Below are 20,856 nucleotides of genomic sequence, written 5' to 3'. Positions count from 1 at the left end.
TGCCCCAATACCCCTTTTTGCCTTTAGAGGGCGCTGTAGTGTTACAGTAACCCATCCACTGGGCCTCCTGACTTCTTCGTTGGTGGACTTGCCATGTTTGCGGAAGCCCGGGTGTAGCAGCTCGCTGGTGGCCGCTGACTTTATCTTGTGTGTATGTTGTAGCTGTGTTTAATTCTCCAAACATGAATCTACCGAAGGGACCAGACTCGTTGTGCTTCGATAAGGATGTTTTTATGAAGGTAACAATTGCTTTGATCACGCGCTAACGATAGCTAATGCCGTTAAACTCAAGCTAGCATTAGCTAGTTGACAGTAGCTGTTCATACAGGAGGATCCTGTTTCTTAAACCTTGCTTGTTTGTTATTGAATATAGATCTAATTACAATAAATAAGCGGTTAAACTCAAATCACAGTCTAGTTAATGTTATTAAATATTAATTATAATCGCTAGTTGTAGACAACGTTGATAAAAGGAGACTTAAATTCATCCTGTAAAGTGTATTGGTCTTTTGGTCTGTCAGTCTGATGCTAAATTTTCTCTCTGCGTTTTCTGTCAGTGATAACGTTACTAGATATAACTGTGTGCATGGCTGCTGCTGTGATACAAATGTGTCTGTCTCCCTCTGGTCTGTCTGATGTTGCTGTCTGTCGTCTCTCTGCCTGCAGGATGACTTTGACGTTGACCAGTTTGTGGCGGAGTGTCGGAAGCAGGTGCAGCTGGAGGAGATGAGGGAGGACCTGGAGCTCTACTACAAGCTGCTGAAAACAGCCATGGTGGAGCTCATCAACAAGGACTATGCAGACTTTGTTAACCTCTCCACCAACCTGGTCAGTTGTGCATCTTAGACTTTACAACCAGCAGCTTGTAGTCCACAGAAGACAGGGAGGGCATCTAGAAGTCAGTGGTCTGTTGGGAAATATTCTCTTATAAGGTCTAAAAAGCAAAATTGACCTTTAATATAAAATATTTTGTTACATGCTCAGTGTATCGGCAAGTCATTGCTTTGATAGTATTATAGATACATTTGAATTGGTGTGTGTGTTAGTAAGGAAAAACTAAAAATGCAGAGCAGTAAGCTGCAGCAATAGTTTTTTTTTTTAATATCAGCATCAGCCTCAAAAGGTCAATACTGATGTGCTGGATGAACGCTGTATAGTTTGAATGTTTTTAAGTAAGGTTGAGATTCAGACTATTTCTAATCTCTGCTTTCTAATCTCAGGTGGGCATGGACAAAGCTCTCAATCAGCTTTCTGTGCCGTTGGGACAGTTGCGAGAGGAGGTTATGGTATGTAATACTGTGAGCTTTGATTAATTCCTGCCACAGAGTATTCATGCATGTTTCTGGCTGTTATCTGTTGCAGAGTCTGCGCTCCTGTGTGAGTGAGGTGATTCAGGCTATAGACAACCAGCTCACCAAACAGGAGGATCTGCAGAAGAAAAAGGTTTGGCTCTTCATCTTCCTGTCTGTCTTCATCATTTGATCACATTTTGTATTCATCATTGAATATATTTAGTAGGGATGTCCCGATCCAGCTTTTTCCACTTCCGATCCGATACCGATATTACAGCCTTGAGTTTTGGCCGATACCGATCCGATCCGATCCAAGCACGTATTATACATATTCACTTATTTTGTTGTCAGTCATGTTAGAAAAGGTTTGATCAAGCAATATTACTCTAACGAGAACAACTACTTAATTGGGTTAGTTAGAATGATCCACAACAGTTGGTATGAGAAACTGACCCGTTTATTGTTAACAGGGTTAAATAAACAAACTTTAAACTTGAACATTAATATTAAATAAAAAAAATAGCTGGTTTGCTTTGGCTGCTTTGGTCCCTTAATAAATAGAAAATAAATCAACACAAGAAATCTTTAAAATGTCTAACATTGAAATTAAAATAGCAGCAAGACTCCACACACTTGTGCTTTGGCCCCCTAATAAATAAAAAATACATTAACACCACAAGACATTGTTGACATTTAACAAACAATGCAGCCTTTCCTTTTCAGTTATTTTTTTAGTGTCAGTGCCAGCCTGGTACTGCTGTTTCTTGGGACCAACAGAGGGGACAAAAAAACCACACACAATATTGTACAACTGTTTAAACAAGCAATAGTCCATCCATGGCTCCAGTTTCACTAATTGTGCCCAAAACAGTGCCATCAGCGCTCTTTACTTAAACAGTAAGAGTGTAAACCAAATAAAAATATCACTCTCAAAAAAACCAGAGCAGAAAACAAATAGTCAGTTAACTAAATTGACCGCTACTCCTCCTACCCTTCCCTCAATGTGTGTCTGCCGTCTGCATGCTGGCCTGGTGGATTGATAGTAAGTGCTGGAGCGGATCACTGGAATAGACTGCTTGAATCGCAGAGCGCTGGGCTGGTCGGAAAACCTGGATCGGAGTTCTTGGATTGGCATTTTTCCATGCAGTCCGATCCAATGCCGATGCCCGTTTTTTGCTAATATCGGCGGCCGATACATCCCTAATATTTAGTGATCACCTTTACATGCTCTTTGGTAGTCTAGTATGGTCAAACTGTGAGCTATATTTGGTGCCCGTTTTTGAATTTTTGTATAGTAATAGTAGTTTTTCAACTTTTAATTCAGAGAACAATGTATAATGGTAGACGGTTGTGTACTCTGTGGGACAATCGCAATTAAATAGCATCTTCCTTTTATCATCCCATCCATCAGGTGTGTGTACTGAGGCTGATTCAGGTAGTGCGCTCAGTGGAGAAGATAGAGAAGATCCTCCACTCACAAAACTCCAAGGAATCTAGCTCTCTGGAAACCAGCAGGTGGGAAACTGACATGTCAACAAACCCACTGGTGTTACTTAGTAGATAACTTGTAGTTGAATATGGACAGGCTCTTTACCAAGTAATGGCAGTGTCAGTATTTGAAAAAACATTTGAGCACACCAGAGGTTTGAATTATTTGAGCTTGATCACTACAGGGATGTAACGCTAAGCTTTTGTGTCTGACCTCATGTCTGTCTTTGTACAGTCCCTTGTTAGCAGGTCAGATCCTGGAGAGGATTGCTACAGAATTCAACCAGCTGCAGTTCCACGCTGTGCAGAGCAAAGGCATGCCCCTGCTGGACAAAGTCAGACCTGTAAGTATTAAAGGGCCGATCAGTCTGACAGCAGATGAATAATAGCCACTCAGTTAATCAGTGAGTTTGTCTGTCTGGCTGCTTCTCTGTCAATCCATCAGTCCTGTATTTAATTTACAAAGATAATCAGATTCTGTTCAGTCTTTTCCAAAATATTTGATCCAAGTTTTCACATTGATTAATGATTCACTTGTCTGTGTGTTTTGTGGAATATACTCTATTGGGACATTTTCAATTCTTGGTTGTGTCCTCTGCCAGCGTATCGCAGGAATCACCTCCATGCTGCAGCAGTCTCTGGAGGGCGTGTTGATTGAAGGTCTGCAAACATCCAATGTGGACATGGTGCGTCACTGCCTGAGGACGTATGCCACCATAGACAAGACTCGAGATGCCGAGGCCCTGGTGGGACAGGTGCTGGTTAAGCCATACATGGACCAGGTAAACACACCACACATATATTGCTATACTGGAGATGCCAGATTTTTTTTTTTTTTTTGAGGACGTTAATTCATAACTTTGACTAATTACCATTTAGGTGATTGTAGAAGAGGTGGTGAAGTCCAGTCCGAATGGTCTCCAGCTGATGTACTCTAGACTGTTGGAGTTTGTTCCCCATCACTGTAGGCTGCTCAGAGAGGTGACTGGAGGAGCCATATCCAGGTATTGATGTTATCATGGAGGCAAATTCATTCAAAGCATGCGCAGATCAAGCAACTCTTTGTTCTGTTTTGAAAAATCCTCTTGCCTCTTTTAGAAGAGCAAATTGTCTGCTTTCATCTGTAGAGCTCTTGCATTCAGTATAATGACCTCACTCTTTTGATATTTATTCATTTTATTTTTATATATTAATAAAATTATCATACATCATGTACTCAACATATTTGACCAACTACTATGCCTGAACTGTGCACGTAAAATTAATCAGTGGATGATTAGTAGCAGCAAAGTCGATGTTATTAATGACATGTTTTTTGATGTGCTGATATTCTGTCTCTCCTCAGTGACAAAGCTGACATAGTGCCAGGTTATGATTTCCTGGTGAACTCTGTGTGGCCGGAGATGATCAAAGGGATAGAAGAAAGGTTGGCCTACCTTTTCAACCCTGGAAACCCCGACATATTCTTTGAGGTACAGCCATAGTGACGCAGTTCATGTGTGCATACATTCACTTCGTGAAAGTTCTGTTTTGTGTAATTCAGTGTGAGATTGAGTAGTTTCATCTGTGTGTGTGTGTGTGTGTGTGTTTTCTGTTTACCCTTCTCTTCTAGCGTTACAGCGCAAGTATGGAGTTTGTGCGGAGGTTTGAGCGTCAGTGCAGCTCGCAGGCCAGTGTGAAGAGACTGAGAGTGCATCCCTCATATACCAGCTTCCACAACAAATGGAACCTGCCTGTCTACTTTCAACTACGGTGCGTATTACCTCAATATGATCTATACTCTACATGCTACAGCCTATATATTACACCATGTTCAGTATACCCTCATGTTTCTTTCCAGAGCAAATTAGACATTTTATAAACTGCAGGCTTCAGCCTTAATCATGTTGGAAGTGTGACTTCAAAATGCTATATATCCTTTAGAAAAGTAAGCAAATGTTCAGTACTCGTTTGTTGAAAATACAAAAACACACTTTTTTCAGGGAATAGTTGGGAAGTTATCTGAGGAGATCAATACCACTCTCATGTCCGTTTGTTTAATATGAAGCTGCAGCCAGGAGGGGGTTAGCTCAGCTCAACACGAAGACTGGAAACAGAGGGAGACAGCTAGCCTGACTGAAGTGTAAAAACAACAGTTTGTGGTGTTACGAGGGTTATGCATATTATTGCTTGGCTGGGAAAGGAAAAGCTGCCAGTATGATGTTTCAGAAGCACTTGTCAGATGGTTGGAAATCCCCCTCTCCCCCACACCTTTCCAATATTGGATCAGAGGAGGCTGTGTGCGACCATGTCTGTAACTTTCTGAAGCAAACTTCCAACATTCACATGCATTTCACACCATGATCGGCCAGCTGGTGGATGTGAGACAGGAGCCAGGGTTTGAACTTCTCTCTCCAGCTCTCTTTTTTTGTTTGTTACACAACTATCTCTGTCACTTCATGTGAATAATGGAGAGACTGTCTGAAAATGTGCACTGTTATCCCCATATTTAAATAATTTTAAAAGAACCTTAACTGTCTATCACATAGTGATAGAAACTTGTCTTAGGTCAGGGGCTCACAGACAGCATCCCTCTGTAATGGTCGGCTTTTCACTCCACCTTCGAGTGTGGCCAATTAGTGCCTGAAGGTCAAGTCAGTTTTATTTATTTAGCACATTAAAAATAACAGAGGTTGACCCACAGTGCTCTCCAGTTGAGGCAGATGGGTCGGGATCTGCCTCAATACAGATACACATGATTAAAGAACACCCAACACCCCAACAGGCAAAGATAGAGAACCAGCTGGACCAGCTGAAGTTTGTGGATGGACTTGAGAGGGAGACCAAAATGGAGCGAGTTACAGTAATCAATACAGGATGTAACCAAGCTGTCGAGGATGACACCCAGACTCTTAACCTGAGTGGAGGGGGAGACTGAGGAGTTGTCAATATCAAGTGTGAAACTGTTGATTTTTGCTGAGGTGGATTTGATGCCAATGAGAAGTAACTCAGTTTTGTCACTGTTTAATTTGAGGAAGTTGCTGGAGAACCAGGATTTGATTTCCTGAAGGCAGTCAGAGAGGGAGGAGGGCGGGAGGATGGACAGATAGAGCAGGGTGTCATCAGCATAGGATGTTAAATTTACGGAAGATGAAGCCGAGACAGAAGGCAAGAAAAAAATAGGAAGTTTGGAGAAATGGAATAAAACCATCAACAGATTAAAAGGCAGTAAAAAGACAGAAATATGTTAAGAGGGGACTTTACAAAAGCCATGGGGCAGCCACAGACTGAACTAAACGCAAGCAAAAAAGTTGCGTCTTTAAATCTGATTTAAAATCACGATGGAGCAGGTCTTAATGTAGAACAGGAGGCTATTCCAGAGTCTGGGAGCAGCAACAGAAACAGCTGAGTCAGCTGTGGTTTTGAGGCCTGAGTGAGGGACTGAGAGGAGATGTTAGGATGACCTGAGTGGCCTGAGGGTAGCATGCGGAATTAGCAGGTTGGTAATGTATCGTGAAGCTAATTCAAGTAGTAAGATTTTAAAATCAGTTCTGTATTTGATTGGTAAGGTGGCGTGAAAAACAGATACATTTTTGTTTACCTTTAAAGTCACTGTAGCTTTTCACTATATGAGAGTGGTATTGACAGTCTCATCTAGCTCTTGGAGAGAAAGCATAATACTGTTCCTTCAAGTTAATGGATATTTTGGTTTAGAATGAAACTCACACACAACCCTAGGTTAGATTATTTTATGTGCGTGCAGTGGATAATAGGTGTGTTTTAATCTTTTGAATCTGGACCTGTCAGCTTGCATAAACACAGACGTCGGAGAAGTTTGAATTTCTGCACAGCGTGTATTTTGAAGAACTGACTGGTCTCGCTTTAAGGACTCAAGAGACAAGCTTTGATTAAAATTGCAGCCTGCCAGCGTTTTTTAGAGGAAAAAAAGACAAGTTGGCAGGCGTCCACGAGCTGAACAAAGCCCGTTTTTACAGGAATGTAGAAAATTGCTTGTGGGTGAGAGTTTCACACAGAATGATGACAAGAAGCAAAACTGAGGATGTGTGTGTCAGCATATTACTAAACACAGCCCATAAACATGACACTGGGCCTTGACTGTATGGTCATTGATTTGTGTGAAAAAGTAGAGAGGTTGTTTGCCAGGCTTCCTCCTGCCCCTACAAACAGGCACACACACTAATGATCAGGGCATGTGACCTCATTTCACAACTCAGATCTGCACAGTTGAGCTTTTCTGGAAAGTCCATAATTTCCGAGGCACACTTTGTGTTTCACGTCATGAGTGTGTGCAAATCAGAGCTGATGCAACACATAAGCTGATAACACTGATTGTTTTGTCCCTCCTTGTTTGTCCAGGTACAAGGAAATAGCCGGAAGTCTGGAGAACGCCATCAGTGATGGGCTAGAGGCAGCACCAGGTAGGAAATTAGTCTTAATCATGAACGTTAGTGTGTAACTTGTACTTCACCCACAGTAACAGTGTATGTGTCTCCTCTTTCCCAGCTGGCAGTGTGTACCACCTGCAGGTATCTAAGGTGTTGTGGTCCTGTCTAATGAGATGTTGGTCAGACAAAGTGTACCTGTCACCTCTGGCCCATCGCTTCTGGAAGCTCACGCTGCAGCTCTACGCACGATATGCCAAGTTTCTTGACGAGGTAAGCCAGTAATTCCAGCAAAGCAGTATACAAATGAATCGCCCTGTTGCTTTTGCTTGCCCTGGTTTCTGATTTTTATCGGTGTCTGCACAGGTGTTGACAAAGACTCCAGCTCCTGAGGTGACCAAAGAGCCAACCAGGCCTCTGCCGAGCTCGGCCTCCTCCACCTCCAGCCGAACGTCCATGGATGAGGGCGGCAGTGAGAGTGGGAGTCCTGCCTCCCTCTCCACCAAACAGCTGGTCTACATCGCAGCTGATATCCAGAAGCTGCAGGAGCAGGTGCACACGCGGAAACAAAATACACATAATTACATTTGTAGCTCCAATTTACCTACTTACACTACATTATAGACTCACCAGGTCTTTTACATTAGGCAGAGTGTCTCTTTCTGAGAACTTTATAATGGTTTTCACTTAATTGTTTCCATACTGACAGCTTGCTCGTCTTTCTCATAGATACCAGAGTTGTCGGAGATGGTCAGACAACGGTTAGAAGCCATTGGATTTAAAAACTTTGCTATTGTGGAAGGTAAGCTACTCAGACAGTGTGTGACAGCTACGCTTTTCCTTTTGCAATGTTTGTTTGATCTTAGAAGAGGATCTTAATATAACTCCACAGCTAGGGTAGCTCTCCTGAACCTTTATAGATTCAAAACCAAGATGGGGAAAGGTTTCTTTGATCTATGCTGGTGCTACGGAGTGGAACAAACTGCCTCTTGCAATAAAGGAGGTGCAGAACCCGGAAGCCTTTCAGAAAATGTCAAACAGAGGCTGCTATATAACATCTCAGCAATATTTTGTCCATAAATGAGGAAGAAATGTGCAGGAGGATCTTTTTTAAACAAGTATATAACACCTTAATGTTTCTCTGAATAGAAACTGTGACATTAGTGGAATCTGTTTGGAGGATTTTTTTGTTATTCAAAGGGATGACTGCATCATATCAGCTGCAGACTTATTTTTAAGGAAAACATTCCAAGAGACACACGGCAATTCAAACATGAACTCACAATGTTCACTGACATTTACAGATGTAACCATTCAATCCCCAACAGGCTTTTCAGCATGACATCTTCAAAGAAAACATCTCAGTCACAACTATATTCATCCCTTGACCTTTGGCCTCCCCTGCTCGCCGTCCTCAGCTTTAGCATCAGGGTTACTCAGACCTTGTGTGTGTGCTTTTGCATTTACTTGTGTTCTCTTCTATATCAGATGCTCTTACAGACTCCAAGGCCTGTCTATCAAGTAGCATTCCCACTCTGAACACCAGGATGACCCAACATCTGACTGAACGTAGTTGCCGCTTCCTGAAGAGTGCCTCCGAGGTTCCACGGCTCTACCGCAGGACTAATAAGGTCAGTGAAGCTGCAAACATGTACGTGTTTCTCCTATATGTCATCATATAACATTCTCTCAATACATATCTTGGAAGAAAAAATGGGAGCATCGTTAGTCTGATTTAGAAGAAAAACCTGGAGGGTAAACGCACTCCATTTTTTCTCATAGAAATGTTTTAATTAAAGGTCAAAATTTCCCCTTTTGAAATGAATTGACTGACCAGATTGAGATAAAACTCCGAGTGATTATGCGTGGACATGAATATACATAATATTAATGAATATTAATGAAATAAAAGATGTTTCAATATGAGTATGGGCACCCTTTGATGTTCTTCATATTATGGATGGGACGATATAAGATTTTATTGTGGATAACAATAAAAAACACTCAAATAGTTGAACATAATGAATTTCTGTTGAAATAGACTTTATTGTCATTGAGCAAGAAGTACAACGAAATTTGCTGTGCCATGCCTGAATATTAAAAAGTAGAAAAATAGACAGTAATAAATACACAACACATACATGTACACAATCATCCCAAATCAATAAATATAAAAATATAACATTAAAAGCAGTATTGCACAAGTTGACCCACTATTGCATGTTTGAGTTCAGCTGAATGTTATCTGAATAATCCTGAATATCGTGTTCAGCGGCGCCCAAAGAGATGGCTGGGCAGCCAACAGTAAAAGAGACTCTGCAAAACACGCTGTATGAGCACCAACCTCATATGTCTGGAGCTCTAGTGACAGAACATAGGGTATCAACCACCTCTCCATCCTCAACATGAACAAAACACTGACCAGCGATCTTTAACACAAGCAAATATTAAAATGTGTTTCTTTTCAACTTTATTGACATGTTTAGGATCTGCCGGTGCGTGCGTCAGCCTACATGGACAACGCCTTACGCCCATTACATCAGTTGCTGACTGACTCTACGGGGTTGGTCAACCCCTCTACAGCACAGGAGTGGCTGCGAGTTGCACTGTCTGACTGTACACAGAGGTACGCTAACTCACCTGCAAACATAAATAGACCAGATATAGTGCTGGTGTTGAAGAATTGCAAAGTAGTTTAATTAGTGATTGGGCTTATGATGTTTACAGTTATGATGTTGTATTTCATTTATTTTATAAAGTTATCGTTTCAGCTGCAGTCCACAGAGTTTATGTCTCCTGGTTTCATTTTCGATCTCTCTTGTCTCCAGGTACTATGAGACCATCTCAGAGGTGCTGAGCTCAGTGAGAAAGATGGAGGAAAGTCTGAAGCGATTGAAGCAAGCCAGAAAGGGTGCAAGCACGACAACCACAGCAGGAGCAAACGGTGGACCCACAGACGACAGCAAGATCAGACTTCAGCTGGCACTGGATGTGGAATACCTGGGAGAACAGGTAGGCGACGTTTGATAAGTGCAGACACGTGCTGATCTGGACACTGGACCCCAAGATGGTGCTGCTTCAGTCCAATGAGACTTGCTCGCCTGGTGCATATGCCAAGAAAGTTTTTAGCTTCCAGGGTTTGCTTCTAGGGTGTGAAACCCACTGAATATGCCCAGTAGTGTTGCTCCTGCTGGCCCCATGAGTTCCTGCTTGGCCCATAGACTTCACATTGTGATGACTTTTCTTGGCTTGAGGAAAGTTTAACACATAAAAAGCCTCATAGATCAAAAATTTACAACAGAAAGAGTCGTAATTCATCTTGTTTGCAGTTTGAGGTGTCCTGTCAACAGTTTTACAGACTTCTCTTTTAGTTTAAAGAAAGGTATTTGCACATCCAACTGTCTCAGATGCAGTTCGTTGGAAAATATCACTTGAATCTTTGAAAAGAAAATTCTGCACACTGCTCTTGCTCAGCTTTACAATTTATTAGTTACACTGGCAACACGTTTCAATCCTCCTGGACCTTCGTCAAGAGTGTTCAACACCATTATTTCCAACACTGAGTTAAATAGAAACTGCCCCACCCATTTCACAGGTGTGCATGGGTGTCAAAAACATTAGTGCAGTATATACAATATATTCTGTATATATCATCTGAAATGCATTTGATTATTCCCTCTCTCACTGCTTTGTACTGTTGTGTGTCTCAGATCCAGAAGATGGGTCTCAAGCCCAGTGACATCTCCATGTTCTCCACTCTCATGGACCTGGTGAAAGAGGCCCGAGAGCTCGCTGAGCAGAACCAGTAAAGAGTTGACTCCGTAGTTAGTGAGAGCCGTTAACACGCTGCGTTGCCTGAAGACTTGTGAAGGAAAAAACACGTGTATCAGTCCGGGCCAAGGTCATGGTCTGGTAACTGTTTATGAAGATCAGACCACGACGAATGTAAGACAAGAACTGACACTACTGAAATCCTTTTGTACAAAAACCATTTAACACAGACGTTAGAGCCACAGTGCACAAACATTTCAACAACAGGAAGCTGCCAGCTGTCCGATCAAGCTGTAAATTGTTGTTGGAAGCAGCAGAGGAGCTTCTGTCTGTGAGTGAGACTGGATCATCATCGTCAACTCTGCTGTAGGCAGCGTGAATAAAAGGGACTGCATGAAATGTTTTCCACAAAATGACTGACAACGGATGCTGGTGACGCTGTGCCATCTATCATTAGTTGTAAAGAGAGAATGTCACAAATTGCTCGTCTAATTTCTGCTACGTGGTGAAGGTTTCATCTCAAATCAAGAAGTCTGTCAGTGTGTAACATGTACATGTTTGTTCAAATCAAAGTTGTATAATATAATTGACATTATTAACTTGGGAATAAAATAAAAAAAACTTTGGATACAGTGTTGAGTTTGTGTGTTTTAATATAAAGGTTGTCGCACTGCATACATCTTTCCATCAGGACTGTCGACGAAGCCACAGGGTTCTGATCACTGTGTATAGAAACAAGTCATTGAAAGCTTAAAAAAACAAATATATCTCAGTCAAAGTCAAACTGTGGAGTAGGGATGCACGGTAATATCAGCAGGTTATCGGTATTGGCTGATATTGGCTTGAAAATGAACCGTCAGAATCGGCCAACTTTTTTGTTTTTTTTTTACACAATGAATGAATGCATATGTTGAAATGTATTGTATACCATGTCTCCATCTGCTGGTGGGCCATCATGAAAAGAGTGTGCATGCATAATATGTTAATTCCACTACAGTAGAGACTGATGATCACTAAAATTAGGTGGGGAAAAAAGTGGATATATCAACATCAGTATCAGTCAGTAATCACTCTCAATATCTGCTCAACATTCAGGGTGCACTAACTTCACTTTGTCAACCAGTGACAGTCTGTTCTTTTATTATTCACATAGATTTTGTTTATTCTTAAGTTTAGCTGCAAATTTATATTGATAGTGGGAGAAAGACACATATAGGAGTAAACATGAGGATTTTGGAAGAGAAATATGTACATGATTTATTAACTGAATTTAAAATGTTATGTTTTGGTTAAATAAAAATGAGTTTATGTACAGTAGTTGATGAAATGTGTCCAAAATAAATAACTGTCTGAATTATTATTCTGTTTCTCATCACAGTTTACACACTGTCCCCAAATGTATCCTCATCCCTCATACCATACCAGTACCAATACCAGCACTCAACTTCACACCACAGACTGTACATGTCATAGCTGCAACAATCACATGTAATGGGCCAATCACACATTACATTATATCAAAGAACGCTCTGAGTTATTGGCCGCAGACTGAACCATACAAATTTTTATCTTCCTCTAGATCTGGGTACAAACAGGATCAAATGCAGTTATCGTTTGACTGGCGAAGCTTCAATTCTACTTGGTACTGGGTTATTTCAGTTGATCCATGTCACTATCTTGCTACCCCTGCAAGTTCCCCATATGCAAGACTTTTGACTGTTGCCCAGAACACAATAAAATCAGCCCTCAACATGTGCCTATTGCTGTCTGGCTCCTCCAGCACATGTCTCCCAGTCTGTTCAGTTTTAAATCAAACACTCAGGTAGTGTCCTTCTCCTTGGTCTGAGCCTTAATCATCTGAGGGCCAGCTCACTACTGCATGTTAAAGGGAGAGATGTAATCAGAACCAACCAGCAGCAGCTGTGTCAATCAACTCACCTGGTACCACTCTCATGAGCCAACCCCCCACACCTCCACCCAGCAGCTGACTACTAACCACACCCACCTCCAGGCGGACCAGATCCAGCCCGCCAAAGGGTCCAATCCGGCCCACTCAATGACTATGCTAAGTGTAGAAATTGCACATAAGTAATTAAGTCCAATTTTTTAATTAAATAAACTGCTAGTCCTGTTTGTCCAAATGACCCTGTTCCTGTTTCTTCACAGAGGTAAATGGGAAGCCAGTGTGCTTGGTGTGCTCACAGCAGCTTTCAGTGCTCAAGGGATATTATCTTCAGCACCACTGTCAGACTCATCACAGTGAAAAATACAATAACTTAGAAGGACAACTAAGAACAGAGAAGATGAATGAATTGTTGGCAGGTCTGAGGAAACATAAGTCTCATTTTAGTTTTTGCGGCGAGATCAGCATTGCAGCTGTGAAAGCTAGCTACCTTGTTGCTAACAAAATAGCATTAGCCTATAGCCAAACTCCGAGGGGGAGTTTGCTGAAAAACTGTTGAAATTGCGCTTATTTTTCTTTCATCCTTCAGCCTTCATCTCAGGCTGTTCATTTATTTTTTTAAATGGATTGTTCAATTGTTTTCAGAATGTAAGCTGCTTATAATGTCACTTCTTTACACTAAAAGAGGGAACATTTTGAAGACTTTATTATTTACAGGTTATTATGCAGTGGTTTTACTGGTCCAGCCCACTTGAGATCAAACTGGGCTGTATGTGGCCCATGAACTAAAATGAGTTTGACACCCTTGCCTTATAATCATAATAATAATGTTAATAATGCATTTTATTTATAGGTGCCAATAATAAAAACACAATAAAAGTTAATAAAAATGACTACACAAAAAATCATAATTATCAATATTAGTTATAAAATCATCATAATAAAACCATCATCATCAATGTGTGTCTCCGTTAAATCAGACCGAATATGCCAGCTTGAAAAGGTGTGTTTTCAAACAGGATTTGAAAGTGGAAAGGGAGTCAATATTGCAAAAGTCGTGGGTCCCAAAGGCTGGGGCAGAACAATAGGCATCAAGTACTGATACTAGAGGTTTGGGATAAACAGCTATTGATGATAACCATGATATTTAAAAAAATAAATATTGATATATCAGTAATACACATACAATAATATTGGATAAATAATGCAGCACCTCTTTAATCATTTCTCTCCCTTCTCACTTAATCACCCTCTCTATCCCCCTACACTTGAATTTTAAGTCTAATTCATTCGCCAAAACTGAGACAAAACGCACAATAAACAAAATTGAAGAAATCTGAATAATATTTTTCTAAGTTCTCTATAGATATCACAAAGATATCATAATCATGATTTTTTTTTTTTTTTACCACAATAATTGTTTATTGAAAATCTGATACTGTGGACCCAAATGCAGACCAACAGACAGTCTGAGTTTCTACCGGAAAAGGGGGTTTAATGTAGCCGATTGGAAACACCCAGTGCAGACAGGCAACTCAAAGTCCAAACAAAAGCAGAGCAAAAACCTGAAACTGAAAACCAAGTGGGAAAAACACAATGAACAGGGATGAATGCAGGAACGACCACAGAACGCACCCAAGATGAACACAGACTAACTGACCAAGAACAAAAGGAAACACACAGGTATATACACAGAAAAATAATCACAAGAACGAGACACAGCTGGAGTCTGAAGACACAGGCAAAAGGAGGGAAATGGGGATTGACTAACAACAAGGGTGGAGCAGACAAGACTAATAGAGAACAGGTGTGAAGGGAAGACTCAGGGAACAGGGAAGGGCTAACGAGACAGGTGTGGCAGAAAACAGGCGGGAAAACACACAAAGACAGGAAGTAAAACCAGACATGACACATGAGGAGAGAATCTACAAAATAAAACAGGAAGCAGATTAGAATTATATCGGGATACAAATGTTTTATTGCAGAAATCACAAATCATACCAAAACAAAAATAAACTCTTAGTTACAATATACAATGTATCAGTAGAAGTTCGAGGTTACTGTACCTACTCTACTGAAAATACTGTACAGAACTCTGCTATAATAAATTTTACAGAAAGATTGAAAAGTTCAGCTTAATGTAACAGGTTTATATAAATACTGACACAGTGACTGTGAGTTTGTGGAGAGCTCTGATGGCTGATGACAACTACAACACTGTTGAATACTGATAGATCCTTCTTGAGCGAGGCTGTGCTAATGAGTTTTTAAGTACTATATAACTTTACAGTGTAGGATTGGTGATCTTGCCGAGCATGAGGATGGCGTTAGAATTTCCCTCTATGACAGAGAAGAAGAACGGCCGGTTGATGAACAGTTTCAGAGGGACGCCCGCTTCCTGGATCTTGTCCTGAGGTTCTGCTCCTTCCTCGGACATCTCAAACGTCACCCTGCTGACCGCCTGAGAGGACAAAGAGAGATCAGTTAAAGACGCGCACACACACAGTAAGTGTTTTCCACCACAAGATGGCCACTCATGTAGTTCACCTTATCTATAGTGAAGGGTTTGATGTTGCTGAGTTGGCTGAACTCAGCCAGGGAGCCCAACAGCTTGGCCTCAATTTCTGGATCCATGTGGGTCAGCAGGTCGCGCATATCAGTCACAGTGGACATGGAGAACTTTGGGAGGGACAGCTCCAACAGACTGGACACATGGACACAAGAGGAAACAGATTTTAAGATGACAAGTGTTTGAACTAAAATGGGACTCTTTCTCCCTTTAAAATCTATAGGGATGACATGTTAATGATTGACTGATAGACAGTTACTAGCTCAGGTATTTAACTTAGAAGCCAATAAAATGGCGCATTCTGTAAGACCAGGAGCTTTGAGTGCAGGACTATTACTCGGAGCAGAATACTTCTATGCTGTCTATTGCTACTTTAACTTAAAGGTCCAGTGTTTAGGGTTTAGGGGCATCTATTGGCAGAAACTGGATATCCTCCTGAGACTCTGTGTCCTGATATTGGGACATCACATTTTGGGTTTACTTGACCTTATACTTCATTCTACTTAACTTAGACCTGTTGTCCTTGTTCATGGGCACTTTTTCGTGCCATCTAGTGGTAGTAAGAGCACAATACACTAATCCATGTAAAAACAAGATGGCAGCCATCTCTGCCAAGTCAGTCTGCAGCCAATCCCAACACAAAAGTGGACACGGTCCAAAACCTGATCACATTTTATGGTTAAAACTTGTTTATTTATGATTAATAATGTTTGTAGTCTGATATAGCAACACATTTGACCAATTTTAGCAACAGTAACAAGATAAGATGCTGTTAATTAGGAAGTACTTGTTTGAAGACATCAGGACTTTATTACCGCCTCATTTGAGGACACTGGGACTAAATTCTCGTTGACAGTGTTTAGATTTTTATACTTATCGGGTCCTACTGATCCCAAGTAGCTAAGAGAAATTAAATATGCATACCAAACAAAAGTTCGGGTCTCAGGAGGATATGATATTTATAACTATGTTTTTATTAGTTTATGATCATCTGAAAATAAGAATTGTTGTGTTTACATCACTGTAGAACGAGTCTATAACATACAGAGCGGGTCCTCTTCTAAGACGTCCGCCATGTTGTTCTACAGTAGCTCAAAACTGAGAAGTCAAACACTGGCTCTAGATAGAGCCATTTGCATCTTCACGTTGGCCACCGTAGTTCTCCTGCACACTTAGCACATCGGAGAAGTTTTAGCTCTGCAACCTTCTACACACCAGGGGTCTCATTTATAAACACTGCGCACACACAAAACGAGGCCTGAAAAGTTGTGATCTACAAAAACAGATTTGATGGGAGAAACTTTGATCAATTCTAACGATCATTTTGGAGATGGGAAATTGGTGATGCAGATGGTGAGGTGAAGGCCTGATTGTAGGAATTGTCTAATATTTTTTGGGGCATGCCATTTTTGGATTTTGTCTGCTCTACATTGTTAGTACGCACTGTTTTACAAATGAGACCCCAGACCTTTAAGTAAAAGTTCTCAGTACTTCTTCTACCACTGTAGGATATTGAGCATCGAAGGTGATACTACTCTAGGTCTGGTTATAAAAAAGCACAGCACTCACCCTTCCTGGAGGCTCTGGTGCCAGTCGGACATGACGTCGGTGAGCAGCTTAGACTCAATGTCATGGAGGTTGGCCCCTTCATGAGGCAGGACCAGCAACATGTAGGACCGTTTGCTCAGAGACAGCTTCACAACTGTGCACCGCCGTACCTTCATGGTAACAACAGAAAAATATTGCGGATGAATCCTTACCCAAGTCTGTTTCATATTTTCACATATAAACAAATGAGCCAATGAATTAAAAAGATGCACTAAGATTTACCTTATCATTTAGGTAGTGGTACCGACCCGTGTGGGTCATCAGAGGAGCCATCACTGTGGTTGTTCCATCCACATGAAACTCCTGCAAGGAGGTCTTCTCTGGCTGAAAAGCTGTTCTCCAGTTGCCTAAACAGACAATCAAAGACCAGTCAGGTACTGCAAGAAGGTGCAGTAGTTGACAGAACTATAAACGTTGTTATCTGTAGGATTTCAGTTTGCTGTATCAGCAACTGCACAAATCTAAGTGTGTTTGACTGGCACATGTAAATACTGTGTGGTAAATGTACTTAGAATTTATTGCAAATCTGACCATGGTCATAAGAAGTGGTACCAGGCTTGATTTAATATCATCATCCTGGCATTGTGATAAAGATTAAAGTCTTGTGGTGTCTGTTCACACTCCTAAAATACAGGTAGTTAAATTATGAATGTTAATCTGTGTATTCTGTATAATCATTTTAACAGAGGTCTAAGCAAAACAGAGGAAGAGCCAGACCTTGGAAGTTGAAGGAAGTAGCAAACAGAAGGTCGCTGCTGGAGTTCAGATCTTTGAAAATGCCCTTCACCCTCCCGTCTGATGTCTTCTCCACGAAGCTGTTCACCAGCTGCTCCGCCTCCTCAGGTTTGGAGAAGTCCACACCCCGGATGAACGATGTGTCAGAGAAGTCCTGCGTGCCTTGAATAAAGTCCTCGGACAATTGAGCGTCCTGGCGAGTGAAGGTCCAGACCTGGGTGGTGATTTCATCTTTGGGTCCGTCATCCACCAGAGAGTTGATGCCCTGCAGGGTCTTGAGAACCTTGTGTCCATCCACCAAGGACACACAGTCCTCTCGGTCGGTTTCGCTGCTCAGGCCCAGTAGAAGCTGAAAGGAAAGGTGGGAATTGAGAAAGATTAACGTCTTTGAGTAAACGTACAGCACCTGATAATCAGATAGATGGTAAGGATCGTACCCAAAATAGTAAAGGATCACCAAGTCCTGCTTGCCTAAAACCCTTTTGGGCCATCTCTACAATGAGAACAAATCAAAAACAAAGACCTGGAATGAGCTTGCTGTCTTCTTGGAGGCCCCCAGGTAGAAGGTGACGAGGGATCCGTAGGTGTTGACCGGAGAGAGGAGAGTGTTGGTGCTGCGCTGCTTGCTGCTGACAGCCTGGTACATCCTCAGGCCCAGAGAGTTCAACAGCTCTGCCAGGACCGCCGTCCTCTCTGTGATGTTCTGCCTCTGTGTATCCACTTTCAATGGGTCCCTGCTGTCTGGTGTCAGGACTTCAGTATCAAGCAGGGACACAGGAAGTGTCTCCAGGGGCTTTGACGCCTGGGTCTGCAGGGTCTCACAGGTGACATTCTCGGCAGCGAACAGGTGGAAGGGGTGCACGTAGACACGGTTGGCTTGGGTTCCTGAGAGGTAGCAGCAGAGTAGGAGGGCTACCAGAGGCGAGCGCAGTATCTGCATTTTACCTTTTGTTGGTATTCACCTTAAAACAATTCTTTCTGCAGAGAGAGACAGATATTTTTAGTTTTACAACAAATTACCTGGAGTTTATCAACCTATCAGCTGCCTCTTGAATCCTTTGAAAGTTAGTATAGGGTGGCCTGTGGAGCTACATCACTATTAGTGTGGCTTTCGTCAGAAATCTGGCTGGATCTGGTTTTCCGTCTGTGACAGGATTGGCTGGCAGGGACATTGGACATAGAGCGCCATGTCAGTGATGGATTGATGGCTCTTTGTGTTGCCTTTTTTCTGCTGGTCAGTGAATGAGAGCAGGCATTACCCTCTGCAACAGAGGTCGCATAGATAATGAAGACGCATCTACGTGCGTCTGTGTGCAACCTCGTTTGTGTTCACAAACTAAAATAAGATGGATGATTCATTTGGATTTTGTTTGTTGTTTATTTGAATCCTGGTAAAGCAGCCTTCAGATGAAGGATGCAAACTGAGTGTGCTCAGGCAGGCCCCAGACCAAATTGTCCCAGTACATTAAGACAAAACAGTTCACCTTGGACACTGTGATTGGAAAATATGATACTTGTGACAAATTTGGCTGCATTTATGTTGTAATACCTGCACAAATAAACACATCATCTAGAATAAATGACAAGACACAAGTTGCAAAACAAACTTTTACACACGTATAGTATATAATTAAAAATAATAGACAAGTTCATTGACGTGTTTCACATTTTCTCAAGTTCCCAAACTATTTTTATGCATTGACCTAGATGTCTGTAGAGGAGAGTAACTTTGGTGAGCGCTCTTATGCAAAAATAGGACTTTATCCTTTGAGTTGAACGTGCAGAAAATGTGGACTGATGGACCCTTGGAAGATGTGAGCAAACACTAGATTTTCCTCTATTTGGAAATGTACCACAGGACATGGCCTTGGTACCTTGTCAATAAAAGTGTTCTTATACACAACCAACCCACCTATGTACCCAGTGACACAATGGAGGAGGTCAAAAAACCTGCTTGATTCATTGTCACTGATGTTTTCTGTCAAGATCCAGATTTCTAACTCATTGGATGTGATTCATTATAACCTTGTCTTTGAGTGGAAACTTAGTTGTACTGTTTATTTTTATAAAGTATTTAACCCTCACATTAAATGATACATTTCAAACATTAAGTTTTGGCTTTGAATAAGATTATAGATTTGTCACGAGTTATAGGACTCCAAAAGTTTCCCCTCGTCTCTTTAGAGTTTCTACATTCACTGCACAAGCAATTGATAAGAGATAAAGTTTGCTCTTACCGTATGTGTCTGCTGCTGCTGCTGCTGCTGCTGCTGAGTGAGGTGCTGAGTGAAGTCCTGGCTCCTCTGCTCCCTCTCTTTAACCCGTCCAGCCTGCCGTGGTGCTCCCACCCTGGTTACTGATTAACCAGAGGAGCATTGAGTCAGGGGCTCTGCTGTCATGACTTACACCCCGCTTTGTACTGACGCGCTACTGCTATAGATAAATAGATCTGACAGAGAGAGACCACCCAATGTCCCTCTGCATGTTGACTTTAGGCGGATGATGCAAGCACATCCTGGAGGGGGTGACAGGGGGCTCAACTTCCACAAAGGACGAGTGGGAAGCAGAAGGACAGCCAGGCTTGTTTGTGTTTGGTAGTGACTCACTGAAATGTCACCATATTGTGGGGTGTTTATTTGTATAGAAGAAAATGTGTTATTGATTAATTATGCATGTTCTTTGACAACCCAGGGGTTGAACAAGTAAACAAGTGTCAAACCTGAATAACTTAAATCAGCGTGAGAAAAAGAAGACAGAAATTATTTTCATGTTTTATCATTCTGTTCTGCTATTATTGTTCCTGTTTTACTGTCTTTATCTCTATACACTTCCTCCGGTCTGATGTAGATGTACTTTTTGCTATGAATTTACAATAATGCTCATTAGATGTGTGAAATTCTGGACATCCCACTGACTTGGATTTTAGTTCAATAAATGCCCTCAAAAGTGAGGACTAATCAAAAACCCTCTCGTGTCAAACTGTATAAAGTTACGACTGCATTTAGACAGATAATAAACCCAACATGTCCTTGGAAAAGAGCAAATATTTTTTGTAGGCGGGTAAACAAGCTTATTAAGCACATTTAGTTGCTCGTATTTGCTATTAAA

At 41.5% G+C, this 20,856-nt stretch overlaps 2 protein-coding genes across 2 annotated transcripts; one reads left to right on the top strand and one right to left on the bottom strand.

The window, feature by feature from the left end:
* Positions 1 to 87: 87 nt before the first annotated feature.
* On the top strand, positions 88 to 11,100 carry cog2 (component of oligomeric golgi complex 2). The gene is made up of 18 exons (XM_050071513.1): positions 88 to 239; positions 667 to 828; positions 1,221 to 1,286; positions 1,363 to 1,443; positions 2,704 to 2,807; positions 3,016 to 3,124; positions 3,383 to 3,562; positions 3,660 to 3,784; positions 4,126 to 4,252; positions 4,393 to 4,532; positions 7,137 to 7,198; positions 7,284 to 7,435; positions 7,529 to 7,714; positions 7,892 to 7,964; positions 8,651 to 8,793; positions 9,649 to 9,788; positions 9,991 to 10,174; positions 10,873 to 11,100. Exons 1-18 carry the CDS (start codon positions 183 to 185, stop codon positions 10,969 to 10,971), a joined length of 2,190 nt encoding a protein of 729 aa, XP_049927470.1. The 5' UTR covers positions 88 to 182; the 3' UTR covers positions 10,972 to 11,100.
* Positions 11,101 to 14,785: 3,685 nt separating this feature from the next.
* Positions 14,786 to 20,149, bottom strand: agt (angiotensinogen). Its single transcript, XM_050071261.1, has 7 exons — positions 19,986 to 20,149; positions 18,272 to 18,726; positions 17,731 to 18,097; positions 17,236 to 17,360; positions 16,975 to 17,123; positions 15,384 to 15,540; positions 14,786 to 15,297 (listed from the first exon to the last, which is right to left on the bottom strand). The coding sequence occupies exons 2-7, from the start codon at positions 18,686 to 18,688 to the stop codon at positions 15,121 to 15,123; spliced, it is 1,392 nt and encodes a 463-aa protein (XP_049927218.1). The 5' UTR covers positions 18,689 to 18,726; positions 19,986 to 20,149; the 3' UTR covers positions 14,786 to 15,120.
* Positions 20,150 to 20,856: the final 707 nt, after the last annotated feature.

Source organism: Epinephelus moara, chromosome 19 (genome assembly GCF_006386435.1).
Source record: "Epinephelus moara isolate mb chromosome 19, YSFRI_EMoa_1.0, whole genome shotgun sequence".
Taxonomy (NCBI): Eukaryota; Metazoa; Chordata; class Actinopteri; order Perciformes; family Serranidae; genus Epinephelus; species Epinephelus moara.
Note: the sequence above shows the minus strand (reverse complement) of the source record. Positions and strands in the feature narration are given on the sequence as shown.

What these genes read in the sequence shown, in the direction of transcription:
- cog2 (XM_050071513.1), top strand. Translation starts at nt 183, where the DNA reads ATGAATCTACCGAAGGGACCAGACTCGTTGTGCTTCGATAAGGATGTT. An exon ending in AGGATCTGCAGAAGAAAAAG is followed by an intron (nt 1,444 to 2,703) that starts GTTTGGCTCTTC and finishes CCCATCCATCAG; the next exon opens with GTGTGTGTACTGAGGCTGAT. An exon ending in AGCTCTCTGGAAACCAGCAG is followed by an intron (nt 2,808 to 3,015) that starts GTGGGAAACTGA and finishes GTCTTTGTACAG; the next exon opens with TCCCTTGTTAGCAGGTCAGA.
- agt (XM_050071261.1), bottom strand. Translation starts at nt 18,688, where the DNA reads ATGCAGATACTGCGCTCGCCTCTGGTAGCCCTCCTACTCTGCTGCTAC. An exon ending in CACCAGAGCCTCCAGGAAGG is followed by an intron (nt 15,541 to 16,974) that starts GTGAGTGCTGTG and finishes CCATGTGTCCAG; the next exon opens with TCTGTTGGAGCTGTCCCTCC. An exon ending in AACCCTTCACTATAGATAAG is followed by an intron (nt 15,298 to 15,383) that starts GTGAACTACATG and finishes TTGTCCTCTCAG; the next exon opens with GCGGTCAGCAGGGTGACGTT.